Genomic DNA, 12,086 nt, shown 5'->3' with positions numbered 1-12,086 from the left:
TTAGGATATTGATAGAAATATCCTCATTTCGATGTATGAGATCAAAAGCTGACACTTCTCGATGATCAAGACTGATGTCCACAGGCTCGGCTCCTTGCTCTCTCAATGGCTCTTGTAGTCCGTTGAGAAACTACATAATTTATACGGTTTACTAAACATTCTTAGGATCACCAAATTTAGGAGCCTCGGGTGGGCAGGTCATGTAGCTAGGATGGAAGAAAGTAGGAACGCTTTCAAAGTCTTAACTAGAAGACCAACCAGAAAACGACCATTAGGAAGACCTAGGCGCAGATGGGAGGACAATATTAGGATGGATCTCGCAAAGATTGGAATACAAAGTAGAAACTGGATGCAGTTAGCTAAGGATAGAAGTCAGTGGAGAGCTTTTCTGAACGCGGCATTGAACCTCCGGGTTCCATAGGCCGTAGAGTTAGTTAGTTATTGCTGAAACTATATATTTTGCATTTCTTAATACTTCTAGGGAATTTTCTCTTGTAACTTCCCTCCAGTTTTATTTCCGCGATTTTTTTATAGTCCATCGTTTTAGGCAAAACGAGGATTAGGCCAAACGAGGATCCTTATTTCGCCTAAAATGGCGGACACAAATCTTATCATTTATCTATCGTGAAAGTGTCAGATAATTGGTTAGGCGAAACGAGGATTAGGCCAAACGTGGCAACACGGTACTAGCAGCGTTCACCCCGCTTCGCTGGGGTCACCCCGGAACGCAATAAACTTTGTTACTTAGATAATTTTTACTTTTTCGCTTTCAAGTGATATGATAAAAACCATAGAAGATTGCAGTAAATGTTAACATTATATCGCCTGTCATTTATGTTAACCCGCCGAGTGACACGGTCATGTGGGTTGCATATAAATACGGTTAGATTTAGCTATGATGAGCTAACAAAGGATTTCTACGTTATGGACACTTGAATGGTCAATTATCTCAAGACACTGGTAATTGAAAATTAAAGTGATATGATAAAAACCATCTAGGGTCCAAATCTTAATAACCCCCCAAAAATGAAAGAAATTGGTTCAGCCGTATTAGCGTGATGAGCTAACAAAGGATTTGTACGTTCTCTTTTATATATATAGATTTAACAAGAAAATATTTTATTAGTAATTGCAGCATGATCTGATTTAGTTTTAAGAATTAGAGTGAGAAAATTTAGTGCGGTGACCTGTACCTTTTATTTATTTATTTATTTATTTATTTATTGAAGCATCATATTTCGCAAAGCAAAACTTCTGTATTTATTTATTCTTTTAAGATTGAAAAACATTAGTAAACTAGTAATATTTTGAACTGCAAGAATATCAATTTGTCGGTGTATTTTAATTGAGTATCAAAATATTACTAAGGAAAAGAAATGGATATTTACCCGGTAGACCACTCGATCTGTATTTTGAATAAATGGAAAAAATAAACCAGGTAAATATTTTGTCGTCTACTTCATCTCTTTGAGCCACCTATTGAAAATATCTCTTCTATAGTTAAATTTAAGTATTGATTTTTTTTTAAAAAAAAATCGTTTTTCTCGTAAAATATTAGGTTTTGAAACATACATACCCAATTTGAAGTGTCACATTTTTTGCGAGGGAGCAAACCGTCGATAGGGGGGGCAAATCGATCCTAACCCACGAGACTAAAACCCTAAATTTTACACTCAGGCGCGGATCCAAGGGGAGGCTATAGCTCCCCTTGACACTCAGGTATACACTGGATAAAATGGACTTCAATCCTGTTTTACACTAAAGCGGCAAACTATTGTTTAGTCCCTCCCTTGATCATATCCTGGATCCGCCACTGCTGACACTGACTACGAGATGACGAACATGACAATTCTCGTCTCGTTTTCAAGATCGAGACGCGACGACAACTTTCACAAGTCTCGTAGGTAACACTAGTTCATCCAAGCCTTTGATCTCAAACACTTTTAGTGTAACATAATGCATAGTGTAAAACTATAAATTGATAAAGTGATCGTACGAAACTCTTTATCATTTTACGGACGTTTAAGCTACTTATATGGTGTAAGTCATTACACAATACACTCCAATAATAAGTATTGTTGTTGTATCACAGCCTTCGTGGACCACTCGTGACGTGGAGGGATTGTAATAAAATTATTTCTAGAGAAAATTGAGAGAAAAAAGTTTTAGAATGCGACAGAATGCGTTCCACAAAACTTTCGAGACCAGAAAACCTTATTTCTCGTCTCGTCTCGCGGGGAAGTTCAATGGACTAAAGATCAAAGAAACCGTAAGTACTTAACACCATTAAAGCAGGTAATTCCTATTTTAAGAGACATTCGCTCGGATACATGGAAGCTTCTCCATTTGCAGCAGGCAACCCAAGATTAATGACAGAATATTCATGAATATGATAATGATGATTATCCAATTTCCGCCGAAAAGAGTTAATTGCAAAATTTCTGTATTATTCGTAAGTACCTAGATATATTATTTATAATACAAAAAAAAAAAAAAAACCAAAATACATTATTAAAATTATTAAAGACAAGTGGAAGGTAAGATGATGATGAACAGCAGGAACTGCCTGTTCTGTTAACGTTATTTTCTTGCATAACCTCTGCCTTCAGCAGCGTATATGGTGTCTTATAATGTGAAATGGAGACTGTACATTTTCCACTGGACGCAACGCAACTTCGGGTAGATCGAGATAAACCGTTATCTTATGTATACGCATACCTAGAGTGTTTGGGTCTGGAAAAGCTCCCACTGTTTGCTGCAGTAGCGTTGTGTCATATGGTTGGCAGGTGAAGACGGGCCGAGTGATTTCCTTCCTTTAGGACATAGAGATGGAGAGTTTCCAGTAAGCAAGCGATAGATCTGGCAACCACATGGCCCCCTTTCCATCCGAGGGGAAGCTCTACAAACTTCCAAAGATGAACACGGATAACTGACGAGTTGTTCTCTCGACTTTTTACCATCGACTTTTCTGTTGACGTCAAGCTGCATACTATACAGATATACGGTATTTTCGAACATTGTACACACTTTTAGATTATATATATATATATATATATATCAATAGTCTTCTTAAAATGTAAATTGTTTATTCTAGAATAGTTTAATTTCTATGACACATTGCTCATGGGAATACATCACAATGGAAATAATTGCATCAAATGACATTCTGTTTTATTTGCAACAGAAGGGTCCCTCCATGAATTTACTGATTTTACTTTCACATATTTCATTGTTATTTGTTCCTTCCTACTGAATGTACCGCATTTCTGAAGTGTAAACTTTTCTCATTTTACCAAAAAAGTGTATATTAGGCCGATAAGTGCTTAAAATTTCCTTTTTTCTTTTTTTTTTTTTAGTTTAATGTCCCACACTTTGTTCCGAGGCTAAGGGAGATGATGGTGATGATGATAATGAATGAAATGGTGGAATGAAGAAAGTGTGAAGGAAACGAGAGAAGCTTGAGAAAATTCACCATGTGGTGTTTGTTCACCATAATTGTTTTTGATACAGTCGGCTTTGTTTGTTTGTTTATTTATTTGGAATCTACGTCCTCTTTCAGCGCCAAAGGTACATGAGACGTTAACCTCTACTCGGAAACGAACCCGGGCTCTTAACAAAAGGCAAACATGCTTCTGTTTATTCACGATGGAACTTTTGAACTTTTTGATGGAATCGGTGAATAGAAATTCGTTATTTTTTTCAATTGATGAAACAGGTAATAATTTCGTCACTTCTGGTGATTTCATCCCAATAGTTACAATAATTAGATTTTCAGTTCAAACAGTAAGGAAAACACATTTCATTTATTTTAATGGAACACGTTTCCTTACCTTTTTTAACCCTTAATCGGGGTTGTCTCTATAAAGTTTCTCGTGTATCAGAAATGTAAAAAAAAATTATAGTTCTCCCGTTTATTGTAAGGTTTATACAAGGTCAATACAAAACACAACCACTCTGCGTTCTATATGTAGCACGTTTCTTTGGAATCCATCGGAAACAAATACTGCTGGAGACACGTACGCAGGAATTTATTTCGGGAAGGGTCCAGAGCTTTTCTGGAGGGTCCAAATTTAATATTAAAATTTGTAAAATTTCTCCTGAAATTAGACTAAATTTACGGAAAAATTGAATTTTGGAGAGAGGGAGGTCCGAAGCTCCATGATCCACCTCTTGTGTACGTTCTTGGCTGGCTGGAGGTACTCTAAGAAATGTCGTCGTTTGACCTATCCATACCACTATGAAACATTTTATTTCTGATTATAAGTAATGAATGCTGTAAGACACAACTATCTTTTACTGAACTTTGGTTAATATGTTTCTTGGTGCCAGAGTGTTTGCCTAGGCAGAAAGATTATGCAATAGCCCAACCTTTTTCTTTTTCTTTCTTTCTTTTCTTTTCTTTCTTTTTTTTTAGAATTGTTCAATTGTTTGTCAATGAACCAAAATTAGTTTAAAGCGCTAACAAATATTTGTAACCATTATCATCAGTATCATGATGACTGTTGTTCTATAATTTTGCTGCACTATGGTCAACAGAGTACATCTTCGTCTTCACATAAGAAATACCACCATCAACTGCAATCTTCCACTCCTTTTTTTTTTCCGCTTTCTACCGTGTCTTCTGTTATTGGATCCCTAATGAAACTTCAAGTATTAATAATAATAATAATAATAATAATAATAATAATAATAATAATAATAATAATAATAATAATAATAATAATAATAATAATAATAATAATAATAATAATAATAATAATGTTCATAACGGTTTCTTTTCTTCTTCTTCTTCTTCTTCTTTCTTTTTTACACTATCACCAGTACTATTTTCCCTCCAGTTTTTGCCAATATTTCTTTCTTTTTTTTCCATCTAATTTTCTCCGTTCCGTTCGTGCGCCGATTTCGAGTGTTTCCTGCTATTTTCTGATCACTCTTTCGTAATGTCCAAGTGTCTCCTGTAAACAGTACTATAACAAATTCACACGAAAAAATTCTTTAGTAATTTTCATAATCATTTGTTCAATGACCAACAAAATAAGTCTTTCTTCCTCCTAAATATTTCTTTTGTCATTCCTATTTTTGCTCTTATTTCCCGTTTACCAATTCCAAAACAAAATTGTACTAATTTTTTGCATAATTGAGCATTACCAAAATGTCATCCAATATAATAAAAAGCCTTCAGCTGTAAGAGTATATCATATGCTGTGAGCTAGGAAAGAAGCTAAAAAATAGCTGCGCTAGTTATTATATTGAAATATACCAATATTTATTTCTGAACTGAAAGTATGTAAATGTCTTGAAAGTGTTATCTAAATACATTTGTTATTTGCTTTAATTTCAGCAGAGGACCAAGATATCCATGAAGTAGAAATTGGGAATAGTTTCAAATTCATCTGTGTTAACCGACCCGAGTCACAACCTTTGGCTGTGATTTGGTACAAAAACGGCCACGTGTTGAAGTCTACGCCACCAAGATTACGGTTTAATAGGAAAAGGTAAGAAAAATAAGTAATGATAGTGATATAAATAAATTTACTTTCGTTATATATTTTAAATCTTTATCGACAGTTCTTTTATTAATGAAGAGTATAGTCCTGAAAGATCATGATGTCTCAGCTTTTTTATATTATTTGATACTTATTGAGCAAAACCGCTGAGAGAATGGTTCGAGAGCTAACCAGCAGATGGCAGTACCAAGTTGAAACAATGAACGAGGGCGAAGCAGAAGTATAAAAATGGTGTCACCAGTATCAACAGTAATTTCATGTGTCTTTTTGAGTAGGAAGGGATATCATAAATCGAATAATATGACTCTGGTAAATCCAATAAAGAGAATCACAAAAATCTCACATTTATGAATGAGTCCAAGCTGGTAGTTATTAAAGTGGTCAGTATAATATACCCTCTCATTCCCAAGTATGTGTAGTTTTAACCTCAACAATATAACATAAAAATCTGTTAACCTCAAAAACACTGTTGCACATATATCCATGTATGGGATATGGATAGACACGATCAAAGTCGCCGTTAATCATGAAGATGTTAATGGAATTAATTCCGTTAACGAACTCGGCCAAATTAATTGCTCTGGATATCTATTGCAAAAAAAAAATAATAAAAATAAAATAAAATAAAATAAAAAAAGCTTTCAAAAGTTGACGTGTGTAGTAACGGATGTAGAAGGACGTACTAACATTACACTAGTGAGATCCTAATGAAAAGCGTATTAGGTAAAACCTAATTGTAGTCAATGTACGAGTGGAACAAGAAGTTTCGTAAGTGCTTTAAGTCTACGACAGGTACTCTTCTGTCGAGCATGTTGTGAGGGTGCCATCATTTCTTACACCATTGCTCCACCTTCGTATGATGTTCCAACTTGACGCTGCCAGCTGTCACTCATTTCTCAAACCATGTCTATCGCTGTGTAAACTTTTAGGACGTTTGCGCACTGGTTCTAAATTTTAGTGCACTCATTTAAAGTTTTCATTTGACTGTTCCTCGTATATTGCTAGTGTGTGAAAACAAATTGCGAAACACATCATGTTTTGCTGAGAAGTTTTATTTGCGTGTAAATATTTCCGAATTTTAACCGAAAGGAGAATAATAATAATACTGAAACTAAATTTACCAAAACTATTTTGAACATACTAAAATAATTTATGATTTTTACAAAGAAGCGAAATATTTCGAAGTTGTAAGTATATCTGTATGTATATACACAGGGTGTTCATGAACTGAGTGCCAAATATTAGATGGTGATTCCTTATATCAAATGAAAGGAAGAAAAATTGGAAATGAAAGGAAGAAAGTTCTAATAAATATGGATCGTGAACGCCTCCTTTAGAAGTTAATAACCACCAAAAAATGATAAACATTACGTTTTGGAACGCCCTGGTTTCAAAATTGTGCGACCTTTCGAAATTTGTTCAAAGAATTACACAGAAACTAGCATGCATTATTTCTAAATACCCATGTTTCACAGTCCCCGGTACTGTCGTAACGAATTGTAGGAAGTGTGTTGGGTACAGGGATACATTTTTAAGTAGTAATTGAGTACTCGTTGCTCGGGTACCAGAGGATTGTAAAACATTGATATTTAGATAGAGAGCGCATTCTAGTTCCTGTGTAGTTCCTTGAACTGCTTTCAAGAGGTCCTATAATTCTAAAACTAGAGCGTTTCAAAACGTCAGGGTTTCGCATTTTAGGCGGTTTGTGACTCTACAAGGAGGCGCTTTCAGTCCCATGTTTATTATATTTTCTTTCATTTCATATAAGGGATCACCTCCTAAATTTACCTATATGGTACCGAGTTCACGAACATCCGGTATAGGTAGGTATGTATCGTATTTACATACAATCAAGTGAAATGTTCCGTGAAACTTAACGTAATAGCTATGTTTTATTTTCATAAATTAATTGTAGTGACGAGGTAAAAGAAGTAAATATTCTGGACACTGCAGCACCCAATGGACACTGTAGATCCCAATATTGACAATAGGAATTGTTGTTGTCTTAAGACTTCTCCTGAAACGTGTCAAAATGATATCTCTTAATGACGGGAATACAGTAAACCCAAAAATGTTTGTGTTCTATTTTAAAGTGAGTCTTAAAGTTGGTTTTGAAAATGCTTAGTCTGTATGTTGTTCGGTGTGTTTTCTCATTTTAACAATACATAACTTTCTAATGGTGAAAGATACTGAATACATATACCTATGATTCAGTAATATAATGCATTATTATTATTGTCTTTCAGGATTAATATAAGAAATGTAGCTTTGAGTGATGCGGGTACATATGGCTGTCAAGTGTGGAATGACGATGATGAACACAGTTGGCATAATTTCACTCTTGTCATAAGAAGCAAAAACCCGTCATTTACGGACACTGCGAATGCTGTAATCAACGAGAGGAGAACACAGGGATCGGACATATCTTTCAAGTGTCCAGCAGATGGTATGTTCATATTTTATAGTAGTTATTGCTATCAGTGTCTTAAAAGCTTTTCAGGTATCACTTCAAAGAATAGAACGTCGCTGAAAATTGTTTTCCAGTCATGATTATATCAGAAAAATAGAAGCAACGCTACGATACTTTTATCTTTGAAGTTCTCGTACACCTATAAGATTAACAATGGATTTATCAAATATATTTGAAACAGACAATTAATGTAGAATTGTATTGAAGAAGATATTTATTTATATCGTATATCATCACCTTTATTCATCCATTTAATACATAATCAATTACATTTAGTACATTTAGGATGTTATGCTCCACTGCTTACAGTTTTAGTATTGTTGGCTTTTATTGCCATGTTTTCCAAGCGAAAAACAGTAATACTAAGATAATAACCTCCATAGAGAAAGTGAAGTTTCTTTTGAAACAGAACTACGTAGCATATAGACTCCAAAACAACACTACTGAATCTTTCTCCTCAAGTTAGTCTGTTCTTTCTCATAACTCCTAAAAAATTTAGTACAGTTTGACTAATCTACAGAAATTGAATTTAATACAATAGAAATACTTCTTGAGATCTACGAATAATAAAAGTTGAATGTTTTGGTGTTCTTTACATTTGCCATAAATTGGTTCTGAGATGCCCATTTTTTCAAACTTTCAACGGTGTTTCAAATTGCTTTCTAGTTCTATGTTGCTCCCTGTTACGAAGATATTCACATCATCAGCATGTAGTACAATATGTTGAGGATACATAAATTAAATAAGGTTGTTTGTATGGAGGTATGGAGTTTAAAAAAATGGCCCAAAAATGGAGCCTTGAGAAACACCAGCGTAAGTGTAATAACATGACATACAAACTCTAGTAATAGAATTATTTCAATCTCGAATTTTCGATTTTCTACTAAAGCCTTGCATTATCAGTTACGGGAAAGAATGTGGTGAAAAAGATTAGTAGGTAGTATGGAAAGAAATAAAAGGAAGTTTGCCGATGGCATACAACTGTATATATATATATAAAAGGAAACTGTCATTGTTACTTGTTCAAAGTAGTTGGGACCATGTAGTTTATAACTATTTCATGTTAATTATGATATGTTTCTTGCGTACAATCATAAGCTTCAATGTTTATTCTTGCAAGCTTGTGTATCAAAACGAAGACCTATCACTTCTCGCTAGTCTGATGGTATCTTGAAGTCCTTGGTTTGATTCCTGGTGGGAGAACATCGAACAGACAACAGTGGTTCAGATCCACTTTAAAGTGGTAGATCTCGTCCTATATATCGTTGGTGCTGACAAAGGACGTAAATACAAATCAACAATCAATCAGTAATCATTGCTATACTGGTACATGTAGAGAGCAGGTGAGAAAAAGATAAGTTTTGAAGTTTTTTAAACGTGACTGTACATCAGTGTGACTTAATTCTAAAAATTAAAAAATAGAAATAGTGAATAAACTGTATAATTATCTTTTTTTTATCACTAATGTTATAAAGATACATTTCTAAATTAGTTTAGTAATCTTTGTAATATTATTTTAAAGGAAATCCCACTCCAACTATATCTTGGTGGAAAGATGATGATCCTGTGTATGCAGAGAGGTCCAAAATAATTTTAGACTCATGGACACTGACAATAAGAGATCTAAGACCTGAAGATTCTGGAATTTATAAGTGTGAGGTCAGCAATGATCATGGAACTATTTCTCGAATGACAAGATTAGAAGTATCTGGTAAGTTACTTAACAAAAACTATATAGCTTGCTTCATTATCAGAATTAAATAAATTTGACATATTTTATTCTACGGAATAATCTAAGGAATATTTTGGTGTACTTTAAGAACTGCTTTCCTGCACTGAAAGGAACAAAGTAGTGTTAATTAATATAAAGCGGGGAAAAATTATTTAGGATCATATGTTTGCATTCCATTCCAAAATTTTCTAGAATTCATTAGTGGGTTTATTTATCTCGAGTACAGTAGTCCACAGGTGTATCATGAATAATGTAGTGAATAATGTAGCTCCTAAAATGACTGAAATGTCCCGATAATCATTCAATAATGAAACGGTACATTGCTTTAGTTGAATACGCCATCTCTTCTTTGGTACATTTTATCTTTGAAGAAGCGTAATATGTTTCCTAAGCGAAATTCGTTGTACTTTAAAGAAAAAAAAAAAAAAAACCTTAGGTCCCTATTTGTCCCGCTTAATGTGCACATTTTATTCTAGATTAACTACCAAAACTTGAACGGTGGTTGTTATAATGAGTCTCTAGTTTCGTAAGGTCTGCTTCATGACCAACCTTTCTTAACCGAGAGAGTTTAGTGAGAATTATGGAATCTAAAAACCGAATCCATGCGATATAATGTTAGCATCAGAAATCTAGTGGGACTTTGCTTCCATAGCTATCGAGAACTATGATACAATGCGTTTTAGTGCTACGGTTGCGAGTTCTTCGAGGGTAAAAGCGCTTGAATCGCATATTTTCGCGTCAGCTCAAGCGTCGTAACTCATGCGCATCTACGTGTAAATCCCCTTGGCCACAATTACATACACGTACATACCATTGATCACGAATGTCCAAAGCATTCGCTCCCTATGAGAACAGGACTATCTTATTCACGTACTCATTCAGAATAGTGCTATCGTACACCTACCATCATTCTACTCGAGGTACATCTGCACAGCTTTTTCGTAAATAATAGATTTGTATTTCTCTTGTATCATAAAGTATTACGAATAAGCAACCTGAATAGTTTAGAGGTTTTCTCTTAATGTTTTAATTATATTTTAGTATTGAGAAATTAAGGAGTAGAGATTCAGTGCTCATTTTTTGTGGTGATCGAGCCCAAGATTAGGTCGTAGACAACACCATAGCCTGAATTGTGCAAAAAGTGTTAGGAGGAGGAAAACATCCAATAGGATCGTGCTCTTTTTACTTAGTTGTTATAATTATTTTCATACTAAGTTGTTAACGTTCAATCCTCAAATTCACAGTTTTCAGTTATTAAAATAAAGGGTGCATAGTTCCCATTTGTCTCTTGAAAGCGAGGAGAAAGTGATTTAGTGATAGGCCCGTAGGAGAGGGTAAATGATCAGATTCCCTCCTAGCTAGGACCCTTATCTTACTGCATGTAATCATTGAGGAGATAAATGTCTTATCTGTGCATTTTCTCTGCCTCCATTGTCCACCTAAGTTGCCATCATTCCACCTATTCCGTTATATATTTTTTCTCGTGTTCTTGCACATAGAATTGCAAAACGTTTAGTTTCAGTTTCATTAAGAAGTAAGAATATAATATATAATTGTAAATAAATAATAATAATTGTAACATCCCGTTGCCCTAGATCAATACTTGAACAAAATGAATATTTACTCAGATTGACTTGAAAGATATACTAAGAGCTAGACAACGATATATTCTAGATTAATCTACAATAACCTGTTTTTGAAAAGTTGGTTTTAATGAGTTCTGTAACAATTTTATTTCAGCAGAGGACCCAAAACTGATACGACCAAGCAGTTTTGTTTCATTCCCGACAGCATCTGTTCGTGAAGCAGAGATCGGAAGTAGTTTTAAATTAATCTGTGATGATCGGCTGCAGTCACAACCTGAAACTGTGATTTGGTATAAAAACGGACATATATTGAAGCAAACGCTACCAAGATTAAGAATAAACAAAGACAGGTAAGTAAGATAAGTAGGTGGAAGAAGTTCATATTTGTTGTTCTATAGTTGAAACGCATCTTCATCTAAATCTCTAATATAAAAGTAATAAACTAGAACTAAACTTATTAGCACGAAGCCACGAAGGACTGAATCCGACTAACTGACGTTGATTATAATTTCTATCACTTGAGTGAACACGGTTCAAGCATGATAGAAATGCCTGGAGTGAATAAATAAAAAAATAAAATAGTTTTAACATGGGACTTGCTTAATTTTTATTATTATTATTATTATTATTATTATTATTATTATTATTATTATTATTATTATTATTATTATTATTATTATTATTATTATTATTATTACTTTATTGACGACAATAAGACATTAAAATTTTCTACATACCCTTACTGTATATTAGCAGCAATTTTTAATTACATGGCTGCATAATTAATATGT

The 12,086-nt window shown here is 34.0% G+C and overlaps 1 protein-coding gene across 5 annotated transcripts in view; it reads left to right on the top strand.

Annotated features, from left to right (window-relative positions):
* LOC145692382 (fibroblast growth factor receptor 3-like) overlaps window positions 1-12,086 on the top strand; it is a 186,955-nt gene that overhangs the window by 121,759 nt on the left and 53,110 nt on the right. For 4 of the 5 annotated variants that reach the window (XM_081767684.1, XM_081767687.1, XM_081767693.1 and 1 more), the window contains 4 exons: window positions 5,342-5,495; window positions 7,754-7,953; window positions 9,500-9,688; window positions 11,450-11,645. In XM_081767684.1, coding sequence (XP_081623810.1) covers window positions 5,342-5,495; window positions 7,754-7,953; window positions 9,500-9,688; window positions 11,450-11,645 — 739 coding nt within the window. The remainder of the gene's footprint in view (window positions 1-5,341; window positions 5,496-7,753; window positions 7,954-9,499; window positions 9,689-11,449; window positions 11,646-12,086) is intronic. The other variant, XM_081767691.1, reaches the window with a different exon arrangement.

The sequence above is a fragment of the Thermobia domestica genome, chromosome 1 (genome assembly GCF_964235325.1).
Source record: "Thermobia domestica chromosome 1, izTheDome1.hap1.1, whole genome shotgun sequence".
Lineage (NCBI taxonomy): Eukaryota > Metazoa > Arthropoda > Insecta > Zygentoma > Lepismatidae > Thermobia > Thermobia domestica.
This window is presented reverse-complemented; position numbering and strand designations above follow the sequence as displayed.